Source organism: Hemiscyllium ocellatum, chromosome 10 (genome assembly GCF_020745735.1).
Source record: "Hemiscyllium ocellatum isolate sHemOce1 chromosome 10, sHemOce1.pat.X.cur, whole genome shotgun sequence".
Taxonomy (NCBI): domain Eukaryota; kingdom Metazoa; phylum Chordata; class Chondrichthyes; order Orectolobiformes; family Hemiscylliidae; genus Hemiscyllium; species Hemiscyllium ocellatum.
In genome coordinates this window covers 21665757-21692751 of record NC_083410.1, presented here as the reverse complement: position 1 = coordinate 21692751, position 26995 = coordinate 21665757, and the positions used below count along the sequence as shown (strand labels likewise).

The 26995-nt window shown below is 40.0% G+C and overlaps 1 protein-coding gene across 3 annotated transcripts in view; it reads left to right on the top strand.

Moving 5' to 3' along the window:
- edaradd (EDAR-associated death domain) overlaps positions 1-26995 on the top strand; it is a 58184-nt gene that overhangs the window by 22258 nt on the left and 8931 nt on the right. For 2 of the 3 annotated variants that reach the window (XM_060830836.1, XM_060830835.1), the window contains exons 2-5: positions 1544-1599; positions 4080-4128; positions 8655-8734; positions 16566-16617. In XM_060830836.1, coding sequence (XP_060686819.1) covers positions 1544-1599; positions 4080-4128; positions 8655-8734; positions 16566-16617 — 237 coding nt within the window. The remainder of the gene's footprint in view (positions 1-1543; positions 1600-4079; positions 4129-8654; positions 8735-16565; positions 16618-26995) is intronic. The other variant, XM_060830837.1, reaches the window with a different exon arrangement.

Genomic DNA, 26995 nt, shown 5'->3' with positions numbered 1-26995 from the left:
AGGCTAAGATTGGGTAACCTGTGAAGCTTAGTTCCTAAATAGCAATATATTTATGAATTTGCAATGACATGTGAGCCGTGCCACTCTTGCACCCTGAAAATAATTTATTTTGGTTTCCCCTCTCACTAAATGACTGGTGAAGGGAACTCATAGATGGCAGTGTTTGACCTAATATGCTGCTGGGCTTTGAAAATGCCATCACTGGGACTCTTGGGAGGTCCTGGCACTGATGAGGACTTTTATCTCTAGCAAGAAGAAGATATGAAGAGCGGGACACCATAGACAGATGATGCTTAGGTAATGAAGTGAGTTGCAGAGAATAATTTGAAAAGTCTCATTAGCATTCACAGAAAGAAGCCCCCCATGAATCTCACCAAAATTGACACTTTGCTGTTTTCTGGTAAAATTCTGTCCAATTGAACAGAGTAGACAATTCAACTCCTGCCTGTTTTGACATTCATTTCGATCATTGCTGATTTGTAACTTAACTCCATTGACATGTCTCTGTTTTGCAAACATTAATACTTTCAGCGTATATATTTAAAACTATATTGTTTTAAAATGTTCAATTAACCCAACTCAACAGCTTACAGTGGGAGAGAGTTCTGAGTTTATAATACCCTTTTAGTGAAGAAGTACTTTCTATATCACTCTTGAAAGGCTTAAAGTCAATGTTAACATTAATGTTGCTTTGCTCTGAACTTCATAATAGAAGAAATAGTTTATTTCTATCTAAACTATCAACTCTATCCAGTATCTTAAATACATAACTTAATTTCTTAATTTGCCAAACTCAGGAGTGCACATGTAAAGTTTATTCAGCCTGCCCTCGTACTTAATTATTTTACCACCATTATCATTCTGGTGAATCTGTGCTCATTCCAAGATCAATATATCTTTCCTGAAATATGATGTCCAGGGCTAAATGCGGTCTTCTAGATATCACCCAATCAAATCTTGACATAACTGCAACATAACTTCCACGTTTTGTGCTCCAGCCTTCTTGAGATAAAGGCCAATATTCCACTAGCTTTTCAGTTATTTTTGTGCCTTGCAGTAGCTTTTACTGATTTCTGTGTTTGAACCTCTAAATTTCTACTCCTCCATAGTTCAGTTTAGAAGATACATTGATTTGTTTTTCAAAGAAAGATGATCTATTATATCTATGAAAGCTCTGTTATGTTTATTTTTAATTTGTGTCCTCTTCCAGTTCTTCTGCACCATGGGCCAGCCCCAAGTCAGCTGAAGGGCCTGCTTCACCCCTCCATCAAAGTTATGATAACAGTAGCCAATAGAGATTGTATTCTTGGGTCTTTGTCCACTCCCTGTGGAAAAGTTAGTTAGCTACTATAACCATCTCCTATGGCTGAGTGGGTGTGCTTAGTAACAAGCTCAATTTCAAAATATTGCCCTGACGAAATGTACATGAATTACATGCATTTGTTCTATTATAATTTTCATCTTACGATGTCTCATTTATTGTAATATTGTGTAAGTCTTTAATTTTTTTATCAAAAATTAGTTGTACTTTTGCTTTTAACAGAAGAAGGTCCCAGAACTCCCGTTGAGGATACAGATCCTAGTGTTCCTTCAGAAACGGTATGACTATTGCCTTGCATGACACATTTTATGAATCATGATTGTTTTCCTTACTTCATTTACTCACTCTGATTTTGAATCCTTATTTTCTTTCATTTTTATAGTAAATATTACATATATTTTAAAATTTAATTTACATATAGAATAATGTAGTTGTTTCACGTGCAGTTTTACACTTGTGAAGCAAGAGTATGAATAGTATATTCCTACCATTGTGCAATGGTGAGCATTATCATTATCTAAAATCAATGGTGCAACATTTGGTTTTTAAATGCATTTTGAATGCTTGATGTGATAACAATCCACAGTCAGGCAGCATAGTTTTTACTCTTCTTAACAAAATTGGGATTCTTCCTACATTCACCTTTTTCACTTCATCCAGATATAATGCATCCAGCTTTTGCCAGATGTATCTTCAGCTGATTCTGAGGAACTATGTGACAATAACCATGTTCATTTTGTTTTAGCTCCCTCTCCCACTCCCTACCTGTCCCTCACATTTGATGGTCTGCATTGTCCTTGCAGGTAAATTAATCAGTTGGAAAACATGGATGATTTACTGGTGGTTGTTAATAAATGAAAAATAATAACACAGGTGATTGGTGATGGTTGTGTGTAAGACTGCTGCTGGATGTAATAATAAATAACAACATGACTGAGTGGTCCATGATTTTTCCCCTTCATCTTTTATGAACATATACAGCAAGTTTCTACAGTAGCACAGATCAGTTCAGAAATTAAGGGGTGTGAATGGGTAGTTGAACCTGACTTTGTTCAAGCTTTGTTGTATGCAATTTGGCAGCTAGGTTTGCTATAAAACAACAATGACCACTTCAAGAGTGTGTAGAATGTTTTGATAACAACTTAAGAATATGAAAGATCCCATACCCATGAAAATTCTTCATTACTACACAAGACTCTTATTCCCAATTTTCATCTATTTGCAGCATGTCCTTTCATCAGATTCCTCTTCTCTTTGAAGACTTGTTGCTTGGACCATTAAATCCATTGCAGCAGAAGCTTTGTGTTTTAAGAATATGTGCATTGTAAGAGATGAGTGATTTGAAAGACAGAATTAATTTGACTTTTCCTCTCAAAATCCATAAGCAGCCTACAGAGGATTAATATGTTACTACTGAGGAGGAGGTGTGATTGGGCAAATTCACATTTTGTTTCTATCCATGTAATGTATCCATTGTCCCTGACTATGGGAACGTTTGCCCTACAGTTCAAGCCTTGCCATTTCAACACTGCTTAACCCAGTGTGTTGACAAATCTATAGTTAGTACTTTTATGGTAAAACCTTAACTACTGTTTTAATAAGGAAGAAATTTCCACAAGATTCATTTCCACACCTCCGCCACCCAAGGAGTTGATGGGGAACATGTCGCTGAAGATTGCATATGCTTCACCACGATTTAACACACCCAGGAGTTTCAATTTGCTGGAAACTATCAGGTGATTAGCTGATTGTTCTTCAGCAGCAGCAGTGCTCGCAGTGACTAGGGTTTGGACAATGAGAAGTCCTCAGATTTTAAGTCTCAGCGTCTCGGACCAAATAAGTGTGTTGGGGTTGCGTCTTATAGCAGGGGAGTGAGATAAGAACTGGGTTTTAGGGAGATGTAGTATTGAAGACCTGATGGGGAGACCACGGAGGAAGTGAGCATCATAAGGGCTAGGCTTTAGGTGTGGTAGATTTAGACATATAGAAAGAGTATCATCAGGGAGTGCCATTCTGGTGCAAGACTAGAGCAGGGTGACCCAGTGATCCTTTCCCTGAACTTTTGTTTTAATCATTCATTGGATGAGGGTGTCACTGGTCAGGCCAGCATTCATTGTCGATCCTTAATTGTCCAGAGGTCAGTTAAGAGTCAACCACATTGCCATGTGGTCTGGAGTCACATCAAGGTCAGACCAGATAAGGATGGCAGTTTCTTTACCTAAAAGACAGCAGTGAATGAGATAGATTTCCCAACAATCGATAATTGATTCATGATCATTATTAAACTCCTAATTCCAGATTTTGATTGAATTCAATTTCCACCATCTGCTGTGGCGATTTGAACCCAGGTCACCAGAATGTTACCTGAACCTCTGAATTAACAGTCCAGTGATAAGATCCCCTATGCCCATCAACCTCAAGATTGAGGGCAGGCAGGAAGTGGCCCTGAATTGGCTGATAATTTATGACATTAAGATCTCATTTGGGTGTGGACAGGCAAGCCAGTCTTGCCCACTCCATGCAAAATTGCAGATAGGTCAAGGGCAGGTAGAAGGAAGGACACCTGCGAACTTTTATGAGCCGTCCCACCTGCAAACCTGCCAGAAGGCAATTGTAAAATGTTACCCATAAAATTTAATCGTCTGGAGTGTTTCTTTTTCCTCCTATATTTTGAGCATAAAAAGCCTTTTATTATTACCGATAGACTGTATATGTGTCAAATGTGTGTGAATTAATGTCCTATTTTCTGCTTTCACAGATTGAAAAATATCCTATTCAAGCTACAGATCACAGTGTTTCCACTAAAGGTATAAATTTTCTGACCCTAGAATACACATTGGACAGAATACAAGACTGAGACAACTATAGTGTATCCTGTGTTGTACTTTTTGTCGGAACTAAAGCTGCCAATTTTTGAATGATGACTATCATATACAATACCATATAAATTTGCATTAACAACCTGGTATCTGCAGAAAATTTGGTACAAAGGCCAAAACATTTTAAGTGTTTTTATATTGCTAACCTTGAATATGTAGTAAATGCATGAGCATGTTTGTCTGAAATTTCATTAGCTGTCCTTTTAATGAAGATATTAACTTATTATTAAGGAAGTAGACAAAAAAATTCATACAAGTGCAGTAACAAGCTTACTAATAATTATCTACAGATTTCATCTTCAGTAGTGTCCAGTCTTTCCATCATTAAGTTGCCCTTAATGATGTATCTTTGGGCCAGTCCTAACAAGTGTTAGAGAATAGCTCAGGGAAAACCTAAAGTTTTCTCCTCCCTTTCTTTGAGAAGATATGCAGACGCTATTCCCTATTTCACCCTGATAACGTGGGGCAGACGGGTGGTACTGCAGGCAGAATCCAAACGTATGCGATTTACTCGGACACGTGAGGGAGGGTCACGCTTCCTTCTTTTTTAATCTTGTGTTGGTTTGTGACAACAAGTACTTTTCATTTTCTTCCTTTATAAAATGTAGTTATCATTCTTCAGTCAAACTTAGTTAACGAGATTCAAAATGAAAGAGAGCCATTCGAAGGTCAATTTGAATAAGACAGTGAACTTTTATTACCTGAAAAGAAAAATGATCACCAAGCACAGGAAATGAGCTTACAAAGAAGCCAGAGGTGGAGGGATAACTAGTACAGATAGACAAGAAAGGTAATTGTTCTGGTATTTAAGTTGTGAAAGTGGCATCCCAATTGTTTAGCTGCTATCCAGTATCCTCAGTAGTGGGGGAGTACAGATACTCTTGATTTCTCAGTCACCTGAGGTTTTACTGTGTTAATGTTTTTTCACTGACTCTCTATTGAGATTTAGGGAGAGTGAAAAAGAGCTTTTCGTATCCTTGCTTCATTCAATCTAGGTTGCTTTCTCTTTTTTTTAATTGCTTAAAACAAGCTATTGAAATACACTTCATTTGTATATTTCAAGTCCAGCTCCACTATCTTTTTCAAACTGCACATTTTACAGGTTCCATTTCATCTCCAGCCTGCGAAGTTGTCATGCAAATATGAATAAAACAAAATCTACTCATTTTGCGATTCAAAACTGAGTATCGGTGTTTCTTGACCAAAACCAGAATTACAAGAGACATTTTGTCTCTACTCCATGTTAGTTGCCTGGTGTTGTCAGGTAATCACAGCATCCATTAAGGTCATCAGTGTTCTTTTAAACACCATGAAAATCTAAAAGATGAATATTGATAGTGTATTTTCATTATGATCTTAGAAGATGCCAGAGTAGCAATACATTTAATGTAAGTTTTTATTTTATTTCTTAGAAAAGCCAGTGAGCCTAGATACTTCTCGATGCAGGTATAGAAGTACAGGCTTTTTTTTTAAGTAGTTAACAGTTTGGTGGTACAGAATTGCTTGACAGACTGAAAACAATGGGAATAAATGGCTATTTTCCTGAATGGCCAGCAGTGATTAGTGGTGTACCACAGGTATCAGTACCTGGGCCCCAGTTATTCACAATATTCATAAAAGACTTGAATGAGGGAGCCAAATGCAATGTTTCCAAGTTTGCTGTCAACATAAAACTGGGCAGGATTATATGTTTTGTGGAGGATGCAAGGAAGCTTCAGGGTGACCTGGACAAAGTAAGTGTGTGAGCAAAACACATGTCAGATGCTTTACAACTTGGACAAATGTAAGTTATACACGTCAGTGTGAAATACACCAAGGCAGAGTATTATTTAAATGTTTCATATTGGGAAATGTGGATGTATGAGTGGACCTGGGTGCCCTTGTACACCAGTCAATGAAAGTAAACAGACAGGTGCAGCAAGCAATTAAGAAGACAAATGGTATGTTTGCCTTCATTGCAAGGGGATCTGAGTTCAGAAATAGGGGTGTTTTACTGCAGTTAATCAGGACTTGGTGACACTTTCCTGGAGTATTGTGTGCAGATAAGGGTAGATCTATGAGGGTATACTTTCATAGAGGGAATGAAGTGAAGGTTCACCCAGCTGATACAAGGATGGCAGAATTATAGTATGAAAAGTTATTGGTTTAAATGAGTCTGTATTCACTGGCAGTTAGAATAATGAGAGGGGATCTGATTGAAACATAGAATATTCTTCCAGGTCTAGACAGACGAGATGAAGAGAGGATACTTTCCCTGGTAAGGGACTCCAGAACCAGACTTCACAGTTTCAAGATACGGTGTAGGCCTTTTAGGATGAGTTGAGGAAACATTTCTTGACTCAGAGGGTGGTCACTTTGTACAATTTGCTATCACAGTAAGTGATTGGTCAATGTTTAGATAGTAAGGGCATCATGGGGTATAGAGAGAAAGCAGGAATGTGACTTTGGGATAGAAGATCAGCTGTGATCATATTGAATGGCAAAACAGGCTCAAAGAGTTGAATTACCTACTCCAGCTTGTAGTTTCCATGTTTCTACATTTCTTCTTTCATGACCATGGGATGCCTCAAAGTGCTGTATGGCTAATAAAGTACAAATGAAGTATAGACACTGTCGTAGTGTAGGAAATGCAGCAGGGAGAAAGTGAGGACTGCAGATGCTGGAGATCAGAGCTGAAAAATATGTTGCTGGAAAAGCGCAGCAGGTCAGGCAGCATCCAAGGAGCAGGAGAATCGACGTTTCTGGCATAAGCCCTTCTTCAGGATTCCTGAAGAAGGGCTTATGCCAGAAATGTCAATTCTCCTACTCCTTGGATGCTGCCTGACCTGCTGCGCTTTTCCAGCAACACATTTTTCAGCTAGGAAATGCAGCAGCCCATTTTCACAAAGTAAGTTCTTTACAGCAGCAATGTAATAATGGCCAGACAATCTGTTTTTAAGGTGTTGAATGTGAAATAAATATTGACCAGTACATAAGGAATAATTTCTATTCTCTTCTTCAAAATCATGTCGAAGGATCTTTTATCTCCACCTGAAAGAACCGGCAGTAATGATTTAAAATTTACTCGAAAAGACTCCTTCACAACTAAACTGGTTTGTCAGAATAGATTTTTATACTCAGGTCTTTGGAGTGTAATTTAATTGACAAATGCTACTACCTAAGCCACAACTGACATTGATTTTGGATAGGACACAGGCAGGTTCGTTTATATTGAATCTGGTGGCAGCTATTCTTTCATCTCTGAGACCCAGGTTGACAATTCAGACAAGATAATGATGTAAATAAAGGATGCTGTCTGTTAGGGGCAAAATGACTGTGTTTCAACAGAGTTCTCAATTGATGCAACTCAAGCCCACTCTTACTGTGGCAGGATTTTTAAAAAATCATTCTCGAGACATGGGTGCCATTGATAAACCCACCATTTCTTGCTCTTCCCTAGTTGCCTTGAGAACCACTTTCGTGAGCTGCTTCTGCACATGTAGTGAAGGTGTTCTCACAGTATTGTAAGGTAGGGAGTTTAAGAGTTTTTATTCAGTGACAATGGAGAAATAGTGATATATGTCCAAATTTTGATGGTGTGTGATTTGGTGAGGAAGTTGTAGGCTTGGGATATTACTGCAATGTATCCAATAGATAATCTGCAGTAAAAATAATGTATTAGTGGAGTTGAGGGAACAAATGTTTTGCATTATAGAAGAGCTCCAGATAATGTGTGCTGCTTTGTTTAATAAATTAGTGAATTTCATGAGTAGCAATCTTACTTATAAGGAGAAGCCACAAATTTTGAGAAATAGAAAGGTCATCATGGCATTTCAGGGGTGGAGTTGGGCATTGCTTCTCTACCAAGCTAGAAGGATATTACAATGTTTGTTTAACGTTTGGAGTAGCTGATTTAGGTGAGCCCGATGTTGAACCTTGGTACAAAAGATGAAAATGTTCCATTTAGAAACATGGAAACTTAGAGTAGCTGTAGGCCATTCAGCCCTTCAGGCCTGCTCCACCATTCAATATTCTCTGGAGATTAGATCTCTACCTCAATGCTATGTTTCCATTTTCTCCCACATTCCTTGATTCTATTAATTCCTGAATGGCTATCATCTTGATTAGCTATTTTATTTTCCTACCCTGTTGATTTGCTTTAGATCATTCACCTATACCGCCACTTGTAAACTGCTACACTATAGTTCTGTACATTAAAGTTCTAAAAGTGCTGAACCAAATGCTGCCTGCCTTGGAGCAATGCAAAGAAATGTAGCTCACAAGCATTATCTATTGCATTGTGGTGTCATTTACTACTTCTGTATATTATTTGGTGAATATTATCACTTATGAGGGAATGTCCATTACCCTTTTAGGATAATTAAGGTATTGAGTGCTTTATAGTAACTTTCTTTCAGTTATTAAGCACTGACATCTATCAATACCTACTAAAGCTCAATTATTTATGCTGACAGGTGTTTCAGATCTCCTAATACAGGATACGACAACTGTTAACCTGGAACATTTAACTTCAACTCTTCAAACGACAAGACAGGTAGAAACAAGTTCATTTCAACTTTATTCCCTGATTTGGTTGTGAGCTTTTGTAGAGATTAAGTTTCAAAGTATTCTGTTCTCTGTTTAAGCAGCATCTTTAAAAAAATTCTCTCCCTGTAACCACAATCACATCTAGGATCTCATAAGAATGCCACCTCCTTCAGCCCTCTGAAGTGAGTTATTAAAAAATAGCTGACTTCAAAACAGCTTTGTGCTGAGAATTTTAAAATAGCTTATTCAGCTCATTAAAGGCCCTTTAACACTTCAGCATGCTGTGGCATAGCAAGAGAGAATGCAAAGTTGAATGGTGGACTCCTTGAACTGCCTTTTTGCAATTTCTGAACAGAGTAGAATTTAGGAATCCAATGCTCTTTGTCTTTGATGCAAAAAAATTAAGAAAGAAAGTGGAATCCAATCTTCAAGAGGAATAGAAGAAGGAAATACTCTGCTTAAACCTATTTTCAATTTGTGACAGCCGATAAAAATGACAATAATGTTCAAAGTTGCACAATCTGGATCATCCCATCAGTTTCTTCTGTTTTCTGGTAATAGGACCTCCAGCATTAGGTAGTGATAATGAGAGAGGTCAACTGGAGCAATTGAATGGACTGTCACTGGAGAGGAAAGACTGTCTTTGGTGAAAAGAGGATGAATGGGAAAGGAGAGCTTGCAAAAGAATTTCTTAGCCCAATGTAACCCACACATTTCTTTCCTGTGCATAACGTAAATACTTCCTTATTTATCCTTAATTCCCTTCATGCTTGAAATGACCCATGCTAGTGGAATAAAGAATCCTTGCTCATGATCTTTGGGCCTTCCATGTGTTGAAATGCCATGTTATTTCCCTGGAGTACTTGTTAGACTTCTACAACGTAAGCATCAAATCATGACAGATGAGGTTGAAAGGCACCTGGGAAATATGGAATGGATGTAGAGAAGTTGAAACTAATAATGCCCACGAGGGAAGTTAAGGATGCTCCAGATCATTGGAGGCTCATATATTAGCAGAGGGAATTAGAACGTTACGCCAAATCAAGTCAAGTCTGTGTTCTCTTGAGGCTATGGAGGAAGGAAACAATACACTTGGTCAGATATTATACTTGCTAGCGAATAGTCAGCTGAATAGATTTATCAGAAGAACTGAAAACACTTGATGATTGGCAACTGAAGTCTGGAAAATGATCCACAGTAGGCACATGGTTGAGAACAAGAGTTCAGTGTACGATGAGAGGCAAACAATGCACTCAGTAGTGTTGCAGAACCAAGGAGATTAATTCTCAGCTAATGGTTTGACAATATACCTGTGGCCACCCGTGTCCAGCAGCAAGAAGACTCCTTAGGGTTTGTATCTTATTGTGACCCCTAATATTCTGATTTCAGAGGAATGCTCTTGCACTCAATGAAGGTCAGTTGTGACAGTCTTGAGATCGATCAATGCTTTTCTTTTCAGTGATTCTTTCTCAATCCCCTTGGGCACTATCTTGAATGCCTGGCTTAGCTATGTATGATGCTTGCTTATACACTCATTGGCCTGGCCATCCACTTCAGAAAATGTGGTGAGTTCAAGGAAATGGTCAGTGTGTGATGGATCAAGTGCCGGCAAGGGTCGGTTCCATCTGTTTTCACTGTAGGCCTGGGGTCAGACTGAGCTTCAGAATTACACAAAATACTGACTAGTGTTTAGGATATTACAACAGCACATGATTTCTAATGGCCAAGCATGACACCAACAGATCAGGAAAAATGTAAGATCAGTTTTCAAAAGTGCAATCTGCATTCATCAAGATGTTAGTAAAGGTACGGGGATACAGTTAAGAAAAGTAATATGACATGACAGTGCCTTTTCACAAAGATTCTGGGTAATCCAAGTTGGAGGACAGGAAAAATTTCTGGCTGTAACAGCTGCTCCTTTATTGAGGTATTTTAAGTGTTGGAAGTGATTTCCTCAAATTCCAGGAGCAGCAATTACTGTTTTATATGCTGTTGCATTGTTTTGAAACTTTGGAAAAAAAAGTCAAAACCACAGCAGTTTTAAAAGGGAGAAGAACAGACAAAGGAAACACATGGTGAGGTCAGTGCAGGAGAGAGAGAGAGAGAAAGAAACTGACATAGCAGTGAACCTGCACAGTTACTGCCTTTGCTGTTTGAATTCATGTATCACTGGACATTGGAGTGCGTCTGGGAAAATTAAAAAACAGTGAAATTCAAAATTGATTTTGGAGGAACTGTTTGGGTGAAGTTCACAGCACAGAAGCAAATAAGTGTATATTGTTTTTAAGTGGGGCCAACAGAAAGTCTGCAGTAGTGAGTAGTGTGGGTTCTTTCGTGATTATATGTTTTTTGAGATATGTTTCTTGATTAAACTTAAAATGTAAGCCAAAATTATTAATTTAACCTGGAGAAGTGTTTTGTAGAGGAATAAGACGGTGTTATTTTCTGGGTCTGTAGATTGTGAAGGAGCAAAAATGGCCTTTAGTAGAGTGCTAGGCGCTTCTTGTCATGTGGGAGTATAAAGAGCATTTAAGGGTTACTGCAGATTATACCTGCAATAAATGCTGTTGGTTGTGAATCTTATCAGATCAAATGGATCGGTTGGAGAGACAATTAAAAGCAATGAGGAATTTGCAACAGCAACAGTATGTGATGGATGGCAGTTATACGAAGGGGGAAAGTCTCAGATACAGTCACATAGATGGGTTAACTCCAGGAAAGGTAAGAGAGGTAGGCAACTAGTGAGGGAGCCTTCTGTGGCTGTACCCATTTCAAACAAGTATGCTATTTTGGAAAATGTAGGGGGTGATGGATTCTCTGGGGAACATAGCATGAACAGCCAAGTTTCTAGTATTGAGACTGACTCTAATGCAGTGAGTAGTACATCGGGTTCCAAGAGATCAATTGTGTTTGGGGACTCTCTAGTTCAAGGTACAGACTGACGTTTCTGTGGTCAGCAGCGAGAAATCAAAATTGTGTGTTTCAGAGGGGGTGCAGAATGTTCTCAAGGGGGTGAGGGGCCAGCAAGAGGCCATTGCCTATATTGGAACCAATGACATAGGAAGGGAAAAGGTTGAAATTCTGAAGGGAGATTACAGAGAGTTAGGCGAGAACTTAAAAAGGAGGTCCTCGAGAGTAGTAATATCTGGATTACTCTTGGTGCTACAAGCTAGTGAGGGCAGGAATAGGAGGATAGAGCAGATGAATGCATGGCTGAGGAGCTGGTGTATGGGAGAAGGTTTCACATTTTTGGATCATTGAAATCTCTTTTGGGGTAGAAGTGACCTGTGCAAGAAGGACGCATTGCACCTAAATTGGAAGGGGACTAATATACTGTTTGAGAGATTCGCTGGAGCTGCTTGGGAGGATTTAAACTAGTAAGGTGGGGGGTGAGACCCAGGGAGATAGTGAGGAAAGAGATCAGTCTGAGACTGGTACAGTTGAGAACAGAAGCGAGTCAAACAGTCAGGGCAAGAAGGGACAAGGTAGGACTAATAAATTAAACTGCATTTATTTCAATGCAAGGGACCAACAGGGAAGGCAGATGAACTCAGGGCATGGTTAGGAACATGGAACTGGGATATCATAGCAATTACAGAAACATGGATCAGCGATGGGCAGGACTGGCAGCTGAATGTTCCAGGATACAAATGCGACAGGATGGATAGAGAGGGAGAAAAGAGAGGAGGGGGAGTGGCGTTTTTGATAAGGGATAGCATTACAGCTGTGCTGAGGGAGGATATTCCTGGAAATACATCCAGGGAAGTTATTTGGGTGGAAGTGAGAAATAAGAAAGGGATAATCACCTTATTGGGATTGTATTATAGACCCCTAATAGTCAGAGGAAAATTGAGAAACAAACTTGTAAGGAGATCTCAGCCATCTGTAAGAATAATAGGTTGGTTATGGTAGGGGATTTTAACTTTCTGAACATAGACTGGGACTGCCATAGTGTTAAGGGTTTAGATGGAGAGGAATTTGTTAAGTGTGTACAAAACAATTTTCTGATTCAGTATATGGATGTACCTACGAGAGAAGGTGCAAAACTTGACCTACTCTTGGGAAATAAGGCAGGGCAGGTGACTGAGGTGTCAGTGGGGGAGCACTTTGGGGCCAGCGACCATAATTATATTAGATTTAAAATAGTGATGGGAAAGGATAGACCAGATCTAAAAGTTGAAGTTCTAAATTGGAGAAAGGCCAATTTTGATGGTATTAGGCAAGAACTTTCAAAAGCTAATTGGAGGCAAATGTCCGCAGGTAAAGGGATGGCTGGAAAATGAGAAGCCTTCAGAAATGAGAAAACGAGAATCCAGAAAAAGTATATTCCTGTGAGGCTGACTAAAGAAATTGAAGGTTTGGTTAAGAAAAAGAAGGAAGCATATGTAAAGTATAGACAGGATAGATCGAGTGAATCCTTAGAAGAGTATAAAGGAAGTAGGAATACACTTAAGAGGAAAATCAGGAGGGCCAAAAGGGGACATGAGATAGCTTTGGAAAATAGAATTAAGGAGAATCCAAAGGGTTTTTACAAATACATTAAGGACAAAAGGGTAACTAGGTAGAGATTAGGGCCCCTCAAAGATCAGCAAGGTGGCCTTTATGTAGAACCGCAGGAGATGGACGAGATACTAAACGAGTATTTTGCATCAGTATTTACATTAGAAAAGGATATGTAAGATAAAGAAAGTAGTGAAATAGATGGTGTCACCTTGCAAAATGTCAATATTACAGAGGAGGAAGTGCAGGATGTCTTGAAAAGCATAAAGGTGAATATATTCCCAGAACCTGATCAGATGTATCCTAGAACTCTGTGGGAAGCTAGAGAAGTGATTGCTGGGCCTCTTGCTGAGATCTTTGTATCATCTGGTGAAGTGCCAGAAGACTGGAGGTTGGCTATAATGGTGCCTTCTTTAAGAAGGGTAGTAAGAACAAGCCAGGGAACTATAGATCAGTAAGCCTGATGTTGGTGGTGGGCAAGTTGTTAGAGGGAATCCTGAGGGACAGGATGTCATATATCTGGAAAGGCAAGGACTGATTAGGGATAATCAACATGGCTTTGTGCATGGGAAATCATGTCTCACAAACTTGATGGAGTTTTTTGAAGAAATAACAAAGAGGATTGATGAGGGCAGAGCAGTAGATGTGACCTATATGGATTCAGTGAGGCGTTTGACAAGGTTCCCCATGGGAAACTGGTTAGCAAGGTTAGATCTCACGGAATAAAGGGAGAACTAACCATTTGGATACAGATTTGGCTCAAAGGTAGAAGACAGAGGGTGGTGGTGGAGGGTTGTTTTTCAGACTGGAAACCTGTGACCAGTGGAGTGTCACAAGGATCGGTGCTGAGTCCTCTACTTTTTGTCAATTATATGAATGATTTGGATGCAAGCATGAGAGGTACAGCTAGTAAGTTTGCAGGTGACACCACAATTGGAGGTGTAGTGGACAGCAAAGAAGGTGACCTCAGATGACAACAGGATCTTGATCAGATGGGCCAATGGACTGAGAAGTGGCAGATGGAGTTTAATTCAGATAATGCAAGGTGCTGCATTTTGGAAAACAAATCTTAGCAAGACTTACACACTATTTGGTAAAGTTCTAGACAGTGTTGCTGAACAAAGAGACCTTGGAGTGCAGGTTCATAGCTCCTTGAATATGGAGTCGCTGGTAGATAAGATAGTGAAGAAGGCGTTTGGTATATTTTCTTTTATTGGTCAGAGTATTGAGCACAGGACATTGGTTAAGCCACTGTTCGAATATTGTGTGCAATCTGGTCTCTTTCCAATTGGAAAGATGTTGTGAAACTTGAAAGGGTTCAGAAAAGATTTACAAGGATGTTGCCAGGGTTGGAGGATTTGAGCTATAAGGAAAGGCTGAACAGACTGGAGTTGTTTTCGCTGGAGCATCGGAGGCTGAGGGGTGACTTTACAGAGATTTACAAAATTATGAGGGGCATGGATAGGATAAATAGACAAAGTCTTTTTCCTGGGGTGGGGGAGTCCAGAACTAGAGGGCATAGGTTTAAGGTGAGAGCGGAAAGATATAAAAGGGACCTAAGGGGCAACTTTTTCACACAGAGGGTGGTATGTGAATGGAATGTGCTGCTGGAGGAAGTGGTGGAGGCTGGTACAATTGCAACATTTAAAAGGCATTTGGATGGGTATATGAATAGGAAGGGTTTGGAGGGATATGGGCCAAATGCTGGCAGGTGGGACTAGATTGGGTTGGGATATCTGGTCGGCATGGACAGGTTGGACCGAAGGGTCTGTTTCCATGCTGCACATCTCTATGACTCTATAACAACCAAGTGTTGTAATGATGGAGTTCTTCAAGTTTATAAATTGTTTAACTATGGCTAGAATTGTGAAATATTCCAACAGAGAAATGTGCTATTGGCAATCAAATCTGGCTGGTGAGGCAATAATGACAGTACACATTAACAAAAATATTTAGATGGGAGCATAGTAAAAGTGATATTACAGAGAGGATAGTTAAAATGTGGAATTCTCTGCCACAAGCTGTTCTTGAAGCAGTGTACATTAATTTTTGTTTTAGATGGTCACTTGAAAAAGATGAATAGCAAGTAGTATGATAAGGGAAAAGGAAAATGTGATTTTTAAAAAATATTAACCTCTTTTTCTAATCAACCTCTTCATGGATGGTATTACACACCTCTAGAGCAGGTGTGACTTGAATCCAGGCTTCCCAGTCCAGGGGTAGAGACATTACCACTGTGGCACAAGAGGGCTTTAAATCAGCTTGTCCAGACTTTTTATGATAGGTATCTGAAGCAGATTAGACTTGCAGGCCTGTCCCCGGCTCAAAGTAGGAATTCTGCCATTGTTCTGCAACAACCAGGAAAATGGGAGTGATTAGCGTGATTCACACAAGGGAAAGCACAGGGCGAAGTGATCAGTTTCTTGACCTGAATCTTTTTATGAATTTATTATTTCCAACTTCCCTTTAGTCTGCTACCCACTCATGTCAAGACCATCTGCAGCATGATCATGTAAAGCAAAAAGAAAATCATGAAACAGACTGATGTATATTTTATAACATTTATTTTATGAGACCATTGCACCAAAGAAGTAGATTAGAAGTTTTGTCTTGTTACACATGGCAGAAATCAATTGTTAGTATCAGGCAATGTTTATAAGGCATCAAAGGAAAAGGTCAAATCTTTTTGTGGCTTGAGATGAAGACAAATAAAATTGCTCGTTTCAGTGCAGAACATTTGTGGAATAAGTTTAAATAGGGATAAAGAGCCAGTCATAAGGTATTATTGCATTAAACTATAATTGCTTGTATGCATTTAATTTACCTGACGTGCCTTGGAGGATCTCCCCTACTGATCCAGAGACATATGGAGAAGGGCCTCTTGCATTTCAAGGTGGAGTTAATCCCAGGTGATAATTATAAGTGAGTTTGTTTGCAATAACCTGAATGGTTTAATTTGATTTATTATTGTTACATGCACCAAGATACAATGAAAAGTATTGTCTTGCATGCTATCCAGACAAATCATACCTTACATTAGTACATCAGGGTAATAGAACAGAATGCAAAATGTAGTGTTACAGCTACAGAAAAGTCGCAGAGCAAAATCATCTCTAATATGTGGGAGATCTGTTCATAAGTCAGATAACAGTGGGGAAGAAAAAGATGCAATTGTTCTGATCTTGAAGCAAGCCTGCTGAAAATAAGACTTTAGTTTAAAAGCTATTAGCTTTGTATTTTTGTTCAAAAGTATTTTCTTCTTGCTTTAAGTCCAAATTAATATGTTTTACTGTGATGTTACCCTCACTGAAATGTACTATATTGTAATTGCCATGCAGCCTGAAGAGAATGACAGCCGGCACACTGAAGAAGAATGTTTATCAGAAGAAGGTAAAATGCGCCATTTCTACAGTTAATTATCATAACTACAAAAGATGGTGTTATTTGGGCTAAATTACAGGTCAGTCTTATCAAATATTATTTGACAAATATTAAATGTAAAAGTGCAATTCTTTTTGAACCAACAGCCTTTTAATGTTTAGTTATCCTGCAGTTTTGTTTCTTTCGATCTAGATTTGAGTACTCATTCATAGATCTCTTACACTAACCAGTGTTCTGATTTTCTTAACCATTCCTCTTAAATCAAGAGAAATATGGCAATACCATATACAAAGACTCTGCTTCTTAATGTTGCTTCACAATTTCTAGAATTTCCCTTGGACAGAATAGTTCATTTGCAGATCCAGCAATGGCTTGAAGAACAGGTAGGAGCGAACATCACATCCCCCATCTCAGACCTGCAGCTGTGAGGTCTGAATTTAGAAGAATGATGGAGGATCTTATAGAAATATATAAAATTATGAAGGGAATAGATAAAATAGAGGTAGAGATAATGTTTCCACTAGCCAGTGAAACTAGGATAAGAGGGCATAGCCTCAACATTAGGGGGAGCAGATTTAGGTCTGAATTAAGAAGGAATTTCTTCACCCAGAGGGATGTGAATCAGTGCAATTCCCTGCCTAGTGAAGTAGTTGAGGCTTCCACAGTAAATGTTTTTAAAGCTAAGATAAATGCTTTTTTGAACAGTAAAGGAATTAAGGGTTGTGGAAAGAGGGTGAGAAAGTGGAGCTGAGGCATGAAAAAATCAGCCATGATCTTATTGAATGGCAGAATGGTCTTGAAGGGCTAGATGGCCTACTCCTGCTCCTAGTTCTTATGTTCTTATGACGCCAGTGGAATAAAGAATCTGCTTTCATGATCTTTGGGTATAGAAAAAATGTTTAAACTAGAAAGGTTCCATAAAATATTTACAAGGATGTTGCCTGGATTGCAGGGTTTGAATTATAAGGAGAGGCCAGATAGTCAAGGTCATTTTACCTGGAGCATCAGACTGAGAAGTGACCTGAAAGAGGTTTATAAAATCATGAGGGGCATAAATAAGATAAATAGCCAAGGTATTTTTTCAAGAATAGGGGAGTTCAAAACTACATGGTATAGGTTTAAGGTGAGAGGGAAAAGATTTAAAGGGGACCTCAGGGGAAACTTTGTCACACAAAGGGTACTGTATTTATAGAATGAGCTGCCAGAAGTGGTAGAGGTGGGCACAATTACAATATTTAAAATATATTTGGATAAGTCATGAATAGGAAAGGTTTAGAGGGAAATGGGCCAAATGCAGGCAAATGGGTCTTGTTCAGTTTAGGATACCTAGTCAGCATGCATGATTTGGACTGAAGGGTCTGTCTCTGTGCTGTATGACTCTATGACTCTAAATCTCGTGACATTTCAGATATTGTTGACAAGCTTTCCACAGATATCAAGTTGTGGCTGATAAGTTTATTGGGCACCTGACCAAGATTGAGCAGATGATGGAGAAGTTGAATTTGGCAAAGTCCATGACGAAGGTTGACGTAGCTGCAGGATCATTGGACGCTCAGATATTGACAGGGGGAATTGGACGTTATAGGCCAAACCAATCAAGTTCACAGCAGTGCGCATTATCTTGATACTGTGGAGAAAGGAGATGATACTCCTAGTCAGATTTTCTACCAACTGATGAATAGGAAGTTGAACAGATTCAGGGGAAGACCAGAAACATCTGATGATACAGCAATTGAAGACTGGATGAATGCTCATAGCATCTGGGAGCCTCAACATGACTGAGCAGTTCGTGATTGAACATCTGTATGGGGAAGCTCTTCAAGAAATACTGGAAAGATGTGCAGATATTCAATGAAATCTGCAGTAGATATCTGAGATAATGACAAAGTTTTTAGGGATTCTAGTAGCCTGACACAATTCCGGCAGAGATTTTATCCTTGCAATCAACTCAAAGAAAGGAATCTGCTTTCCAATTCCTGAAACAAGTTACATTTCTTGATTGTATCATCTTCCCGATCCCTCTTTTCAATCCGCCAGCAACAGGATACTGGAGAACCATTTAGCAGAAGCAGTGAGGGATGGGACCATCCAAATAGTGTTGAAGAAGTTTAATAGTGGCAGACTTCAGTTGTCTTTCTTTGAAATATGGAATCACATCATTTAGATCATGGAGAAAGATTGGACTACTAAGACTGAGAAAAGGCTAACATCAAGGAGGTGATGGTTGGCATAGATGGGAAGGTGGATCTCAAGCTGAAAAGATAGGAGAAACATATTGCTGCACAGAATGCTCAGATCCAGACCTTGTCCGATCTCCACAGTAGGCTCCATGTCCGAATCAGTTCAAGGGATGCTGTAAAGAGGTTTTGGAATTGTTACAGGGTTGGTTACTTCAAATGGGACTGCCCTCAATGAGCTCTGCTATCACTGCTGTCAGATGCAGAGATTCCATTTGGTGCAATGGCCTTCTGTTCTCAAGATGGGCCTCTCAGCATGAGCCAAGCACAGGATGAGGTTCCTTCAGGAAGAGGTTCAGTCTTATGTAGAGTGATACGGACTTGAAATTGTGGGAAATTTGGCAAAGTAGACAAACCTAATTGGCACAGGAGTTGAGGTGTCAGCCATTAACCACCAGTTTTTCAATGAGCATCTGGCTGAGGAGTCTGAGCTGATAGATATCTGTTCCTTCATCCAGGTCTCTGCTTCATAGGAGTTGGATTACAGGCAAATGTCTCCAAATAACTGAACTCCAGCCCTCTCCCTCTCCCAAAATTTTCCCTGCAGTTCTACACAGGCGTGTACCCTAAACCCCCTTCCCCAGATCATCTCTCTAACATTGTCCTGTACAGGGCAAAGGTGGAACCTGTCAAAAAGTTGTGTGTATGTGTGCGCGGTATTTGGAGATTCACCCTCCAAAAGGTAGCAGCAGCAGTCTTGCTGTTGGTGTCCAGTCTAGCTGCCCCGGAGAGGGGGCAGGGGCAGATGGTGGGTGGCGGGTGGGAGGCGAACAGGGTAGGGGGGGCAGTGTTGGACGGGGTTGGGAGCGGGTGGGAGCAGACAGTGGGGGTGGGGGCTCGTGCGCGATGTGCTGCTACCTGGTCTCCTGAATGGGGAGCAGACTTAACAGAAAACTCAAAGAGCCAGAGGAAAGGCATTGAATCAATTAACCGAATAATCAATCCGAACAAAATAGTGCCCGCCCATCTTGTTCGGATAATCAAGGTTCCTCTGTATTAAGCGATATCTGGGCATCCTTGGAAAACATGTATGATGACTGCTCAGAAAACAGCACATTATGAAGTTGACAGATGTGCACAGGACCTTGCTTAGTGTTCCAGCCTGCGTGGGATTCTAGAACTGTTTGAGTAGCAGCAAGTCAGGCTGCTCTTTTACCAACTGAATCATCACTGTTGTTGAAACCTTATGCCAACCACCATCGACTAGTCAACATCAGGCCTTGCTAGAGTGTCATCCTGTCTCACATTTATTAGAACTTCCACTTGGTCTAACTCTGGGAGCTCCCCTGGTCACCATGGGAGAAAAGAGTTGGGTGTGCATGCTGCTTGCCAATTTCAGTGACAGAGATGCATGTGTCCAACTAAGAATGCTTATACGCATCTCTGAAGAGAAAGCTTCAGAAGAAGGGTCACTGGACCGAAACTCTGCTTTCTCTCCACAAATGCTGCCAGACCTACTACATTTCTCCAACAATTTCTGTTTTTGTGTCAGATTTCCAACACCATAGTTCTTTTATTTTAAAAATGTCTGTTGCTGGCCTTCAAATTGCTACTGTCATGGACAGTAAATCGACTGGAGGATATATCTCCAACCACATTTCGAAGATGGACAGGGATGGATTGGAGGAGACATAGAGGAGTCAACTTGTTTCGATTCTCATCAAGTGTAAGATCACTTTCAGTAAAAATGATGGTGACCTGGTAAGTCACAAGATTGTGATTAAACATGACCATTCTGTAAAGATTTCTTACTATAAGATCCCATCCCATCACTGGGAGGAATTCTAGGACTACCTGCAGAAGTTTTTGGAATAGGTGTCATTCAAGAGTCATCAGGTCTGCATGTCTCCCTCATAGTTCTCATTAGGAAGAAAGAAACCTGAGTATCTCTTTTGATCCTGTCACACTTAACATAAAGACTTATAAGGATGCTTGCTATCTACCTAGGATTGAGAAAGCATTGCAATTTTTCAAAGGTGCAGAGTATTTCTGTATTCTTAATTTGGCCTACCCTATACAAACCAGCTATTCATTGCTAAACAAGACATTGAAAAGATGACATTTCAGATGGATGCCAGAGGACTTTATGAATACACAAAAAGATTGATTTGGTTCTTTAATGCTCCTGCCACTTTTATGTGTGTTGGATAAAGCTTTCAGTGACTTTAATTTCTAGTCCCTTGTGGTTATATGGACAAGATGCTCATCTTTGACTCAACATTGAAGGAGACTGTTGCAAGACTATATACCATGTTAGCCCACTTGTTGCTTCTAACTTCAGAGTCAACTAGAGAAGTGCCAACGTTTCAAATACAAGTACAGTATCTAGGCCACTTTGTTCCCAAGGAAATCATTACTCCAGACAATGAGAAAACCTGAGTGGAAGAGGAGTGGGCCAGGCCTAAGACAGCAAGGGAACCAGGTGGTTTCTTTGGCTTTGCTTGTTTTTGTAGGTGATTTGTCCAAGGTTTTTCACAGTTGGCCATCCCACTCCACAATTTGCTGATGATATCAGAGAATGCTGAAGGAGCAGTTGGGATGTACATGATGTGATACTTCACAGAACGTCACAAGGAATTGGAGCCCAGCATAAGAAGACTGTTTTTGCCCCTTTCAGCAGAGTATATCAATACTTGTCCTCGGCTAACCAGATTTCCAATACCCTTTCATATTTGAAACCTGTAGTGATTATAACAAGGCCAGCCAGGTTGACCTCAAAGAATATGGATTCCCTGTTTGGGGCTGTTAATCTGGTCCAATCAGTGAGTCCTGACAGATAAGAACAGGAGTGTCAAAGGTTCTGTTCACTGTCAGAGCTGAATTCTGAGGGAGTTGGATCAGTGTCAAGGACTCTTCATGTATTAATAGAGAGTAACTTGGTGATGGGATACCAACCTCTGTGGAATTATTTCAAAACTGGAGCAAGTTTCCTTGGCCAACGAGTGGTGCTGTCACAGCTTCAGGACAGAAAAAAATGGTTATTACTTAGACCAATTGGAGTCTCAAGCCAAATGGGAGGAATATGGAGAATTATTCCAGTATGAAGCTTAAAGCACGCCTTGAGGTGGGCTATTTCCCAGAAGTTCGGAGACATTCTGGTAGATGAAAAGCTTGAAATGTTTACACACAACAACCCACTCAGCTACTTGCAAATTTCCACCAAGCTGTGAACAACAGAAACTCACTGAGACACTGAACTTGTGCGGTGTTGATTCCAGAACCATTGTCAGTCAGGCAAAAATAATGCAAATGCTAATGCCCTTATTCAGAATATTGACCACAGGAGGGTTCCTCGCCTTCCAGGCTGGAAGGTGCTGTGCCTGGCATCATGCTCATGCCTCAAATCAAAGACATCATTCTGACCTCAATTCCATATGACATTCAAACTAAGATTCAGCAGTGTCATTGATGTGCTCATGAGTGAGATCCAAACCATGTGAAGATTGGCAGAGTCAGGCATACATTCACCTTTACCATCTATTTCAAAACGGGACCTCAGATAGCTGGTAGACTGTCCCATTTCAAGGGCCCACATCCACCAACCCAACAGTGCCTGATGCGGGAGTCCAAGTTGAGGTGCTGGAAGATGATCAGAGAAGAGGATGGAGCCCTGTGTTGGCTGGTTCATGACAAGGAAAACAAGGTGAAGCAACTCATCCTCCTCAATAGCCTCCAAGTGTTAAATGGAGCACTTCAAGACACAAAGCAACAAGAAAGACAACTGTCTTGACCAGAGAACTGTGTTACTGGTCTGGAATTGGTAATGATATTGATAACTATTGTCACAATTATGAGAAGTATACTTTGGCCAAAGTAAAGAAGCCACTTCAGTCCAGCATGGGATCCTTGGTCGCCACAAGACCTCTGTAGCAGAGGTTTTACAACTGGTGTGCCCAACAGGACCAAAATGAATAGTCAGATGAGTTCCATGAAATTCTTAGAAGTATTGATGCTTTGCCTAATGCCATGAATGCACAGACATTTGGCATCTGCATATATGTAGGACCAAACATTCATTGTGAGAAGAAACTATGCATATGCAATAAAGAGACATACAATTGAAATGGCTGTTAAACTTGCTTGTCTGGGCACATTATTGCAAAGTTTAAGGTGAATATTTTTGGAATTTATTTTTACTTACGTCACTTATCTAAGTCTGAGAGTCTAAGAAGAAATGATTAGATTCCTTACAGTGCGGAAACAAGCCCTTCAGCCCAACAAGTCTACACTGACCCTCCAAAGAATAACCCACCCAGACTCATTCACCTACTCCCTACTAATGCACCTATCACTATGGGCAATTTAGTATGGCCAATTCATCTGACCCACACATCTTTGGACTGTGGGAGGAAACCCATACAGACACAGGGGGAATATGCAAACTCCACGCAGACAGTAACCCAAGGCTGGAATCAAAGCTGGGTCCCTGGCGATGCGAGGCAGCAGTGCTAACCACTGAGCGCTGTGCTGCCAAGGCTAAGTCTCTTGCCAAAACAGGTGATTCTTCTATTAATTCAGTTGCTGAAACATCTGAACCCAAAGAGAAAAGAAGCAAGAACTGTTCAGTCACAAAAAAAGAGAACTATCTTGCCTTTGGCTTTTCATGGACAGGAGATACTGCTTGCCCCTTACTTGAATGTCTCATCAGCAGAGAGACGTTGGCAAATATTGTGATGGCGCCAAATATGTTAAGACACCATCTATAGCACAAACTTCTCAAAGCACTACAAGAGAAGTTGGAGCAAGATTTGCAATTGAACCTCTCATCAATTTCACCTTGGATCAAAATGCTCTGTGCACACCGGCAGGCCCAGGCTTACCACTAACCCAGTAAATTACAGTTTTCTCTACATTGTGTTTTGCTCTGGTCCATTGTTCAGGAATAATTAGAAATAGTTAAATTGAGCAGATCTTGAAAATGTATCTGTACAGGCAGTCAAAGATGATGGATTTCTCCCAGCTGATTTGAAACATTAATTCTTTTGATCTTTTTTAACTTGTATGCACTGTTACAAAAACCTCTCTAGTAAGGCTGTAACCATTAGTAAATGCAAGTAAATGTGATATTTATGAGCAATCAATTAAACTGCATGTGGATGAGATGTGGCATTGTTTGTCTTATTGAATTATGCCTTGAGACTGCTGTGGAGGTACTTAAAATAGATTTTATGGTAATTGACCCTAGTAGTAATGGGATTGACATGTTCTTGTGCTCACAAATATTTTCACTAAGTTCATACATGCTGTTCTGCAAACAATTCAACTGTACTTGTATGACAGTCTGTGCATCTTATCTTCTGAGAGTAAATGAAAGTGCCTGAGTACATAGCAGAGCTAGTTAATGCCTGTAAGGCACCTCACACTCATCCACCAAGTATTCTCACAGTACCTCTTCTTTAGGAAAGAGTCAGCTCTTTCTGGTGACTATTTCCCAGGTTCACCGCAGTTTTCGATGAGGATGACTAGGTCAACAGGTGGATAGCTGAGCATTGCACAATGCTAAGCCAGACATTAAAGCTGACAATGAGAGGGAAATGCTGAAAAGAAAAACATTGACTTAACATAAGATTGACAGGACTGACTTTCCAATCGGTGCCAGAGTATTCTTCTGAAATGTGAATTTCACGGGTTGAAGACTTGACAGCCCTCTGTGGTAATAAATTGCACAGATCGACTACCCTATGAGAAAAGAAATTCCTTTTCACCTCTATCTTAAATGGGTGATCAGATATTCTCTGGTCCTAGACTCTCCCCAACAGGAAAAGCTTCATGGTAGAGAGAGAGCAATTGGAAAAGGAAAGAGACAGACAAAGGAATTCCTATGTCCATTATAATCCATACAGTCATTCATTGTATTTTGTGTATTTAGTATTTGGTTATCCTTAATTTCTTTCCCTATTTGTGAAGACATGGTGCTAGTAGAATAAAGATTTCCAGCTACATGAACTTTGGGCAGCATGTGTTCAAGTCCCATTTTAAATTTCATTGCTTGTTAATCGAAGTTGTGAGTAACTGGAGAAGATGAACACTAGGATTGCTTAGATACCATTGTTAGGACCACTGCTTTTCTTGAAGGCCTAGATTACTTGTGTGTACAACAGAAAATTTCAAAATGTTGTATCACACTAAACATAGAAATATTGTGAACTGTGGGGATATGGACAGACAAGTGGAATAACCAGACATGTGGCAGATGAAATTTAATGCAGACTAGTGTGAAGTAATAAATTTGGGGAAGAATAACAAGGAGAGCCAAAAGAATTCTTAAAGGACTGGAAAATCTGTAGGACCTGCATATATATTGTGCACAAATCAATTAATATGGCATACAAGCTGAAAGAGCAGTAGATAAAGTGCCAAGGATCCTGGGCTTTATAAATAATGAAAAAGGGTAGAAAAGGAAGGCTGTTGTGGTAAATATCTATAAATCATTAGCTTAGATTTTGCTCTAGAATTATGTCCAATTCTGGACATTACATTTTAGGAAGGTTAGGAATAATGTGAAAGATGTGAAGAGATTTATGAGAGGTTCAAGGATGAGGAACCTTTTTAGAGTCCATTATTAACAATGAGATTGCAGAGTAATTGAAGGTGCATGGCAAAACAGGTTTGAGTCAACACGGCTTCGTCATGCATGACAAATCAGTTAGACTCCTTTGAGTAGGTAACAAACAAAGGAGAGGCAGTGGATGTGATCCACTTGGATTTCCAGAAGGTCTTTGATGAAGTGTTGCACAGGATGTTGCTAAATAATGCAAGAGACCATAGTGTCAGGGACAAGTTACTTGCATGGATAGAGGATTGGCTGACTGGCACAAAGCAGAGAGTGGGGACAGAACATAGATAGAACATAGAACAATACAGTGCAGAACAGGCATTTCAGCCCACCCTGTTGCGCCGACCAGTGAACTATTCTCAGCTCGTCCCCCTACACTATCTCATCACCATCCATGTGCTTATCCAAGGATTGTTTAAATCTCCCTAATGTAACTGAGTTAACCACATTGGCAGGTAGGGCATTCCACGCCCTTACCACTCTCTGAGTAAAGAACCTGCCTCTGACATTTGTCTTAAATCTATCACCCCTCAATTTGTAGTTATGCCCCCTCATACAAGGTGACATCATTATCCTAGGAAAAAGACTTTCACTGTCTACCCTATCTAGTCCTCTGATCATCTTGTATGTCTCTATCAAATCCCCTCTTAGCCTTCTTTGCAATGAGAACAAACGCAAGTCTCAGCCTTTCCTCATAAGACCTTCCCTCCAAACTAGGCAACATCCTCGTAAATCTCCTCTGCACCTTTTTCAATGCTTCCACATCCTTCCCAAAATATGGCGACCAGAACTTTACATAGTATTCCAAGTGTGGCCACACCAGTGTTTTGTATAGTTGCAGCATAATATTGCGGCTCTGGAACTCAATCCCTCTACAAATGAAACCTAACACACTGTATGCCTTCTTAACAGCACTATTAACCTGGGTGGCAACTTTCAGGAATCTATGTACATGGACTCCAAGATCCCTCTGCATATCCACACTACCAAGAATCTCTCCATTGACCCAGTACTCTGCCTTCCTATTTTTCTTTCCAAAATGCATCACCTCACATTTAGCTGCATTGAACTCCATTTGCCACCTCTCAGCCCAATTCTGCTGTTTATCTAAGTCCCCCTGCAATCTGTAACATTCTTCCAAACTGTCCACTATTCCATCGACTTTAGTGTCATCTGCAAATTTACTAATCCATTGACCAATGACTGCATCTAACTCATTTATTAAAATGACAAACAGCAGTGGTCCCAAAACAGATCGTTGTGCAACACCACTAGTAACCGGGCTCCAGGCTGAATATTTTCCATCAACCACCACTCGCTGCTTTCTTTCAAAAAGCCAGTTTCTAATTCAAACTGCTAAATTACCCATGTGGAACCTTATCAAAGGCTTTACTGAAGTCCATGTATATCACGTCAACTGCCCTACTTTCATCTACATACTTGGTCACCTTCTCAAAAATGAGGTTTGTGAGATACGACCTGCCCTTGACGAAACCATGTTGACTGTCTGAAATCAAGTTGTAATTACCTGGGTCATCTCTACTTCCCTTCTTGAACAAGGGCACAACATTTGCAATCCTCTAGCCCTCTGGTA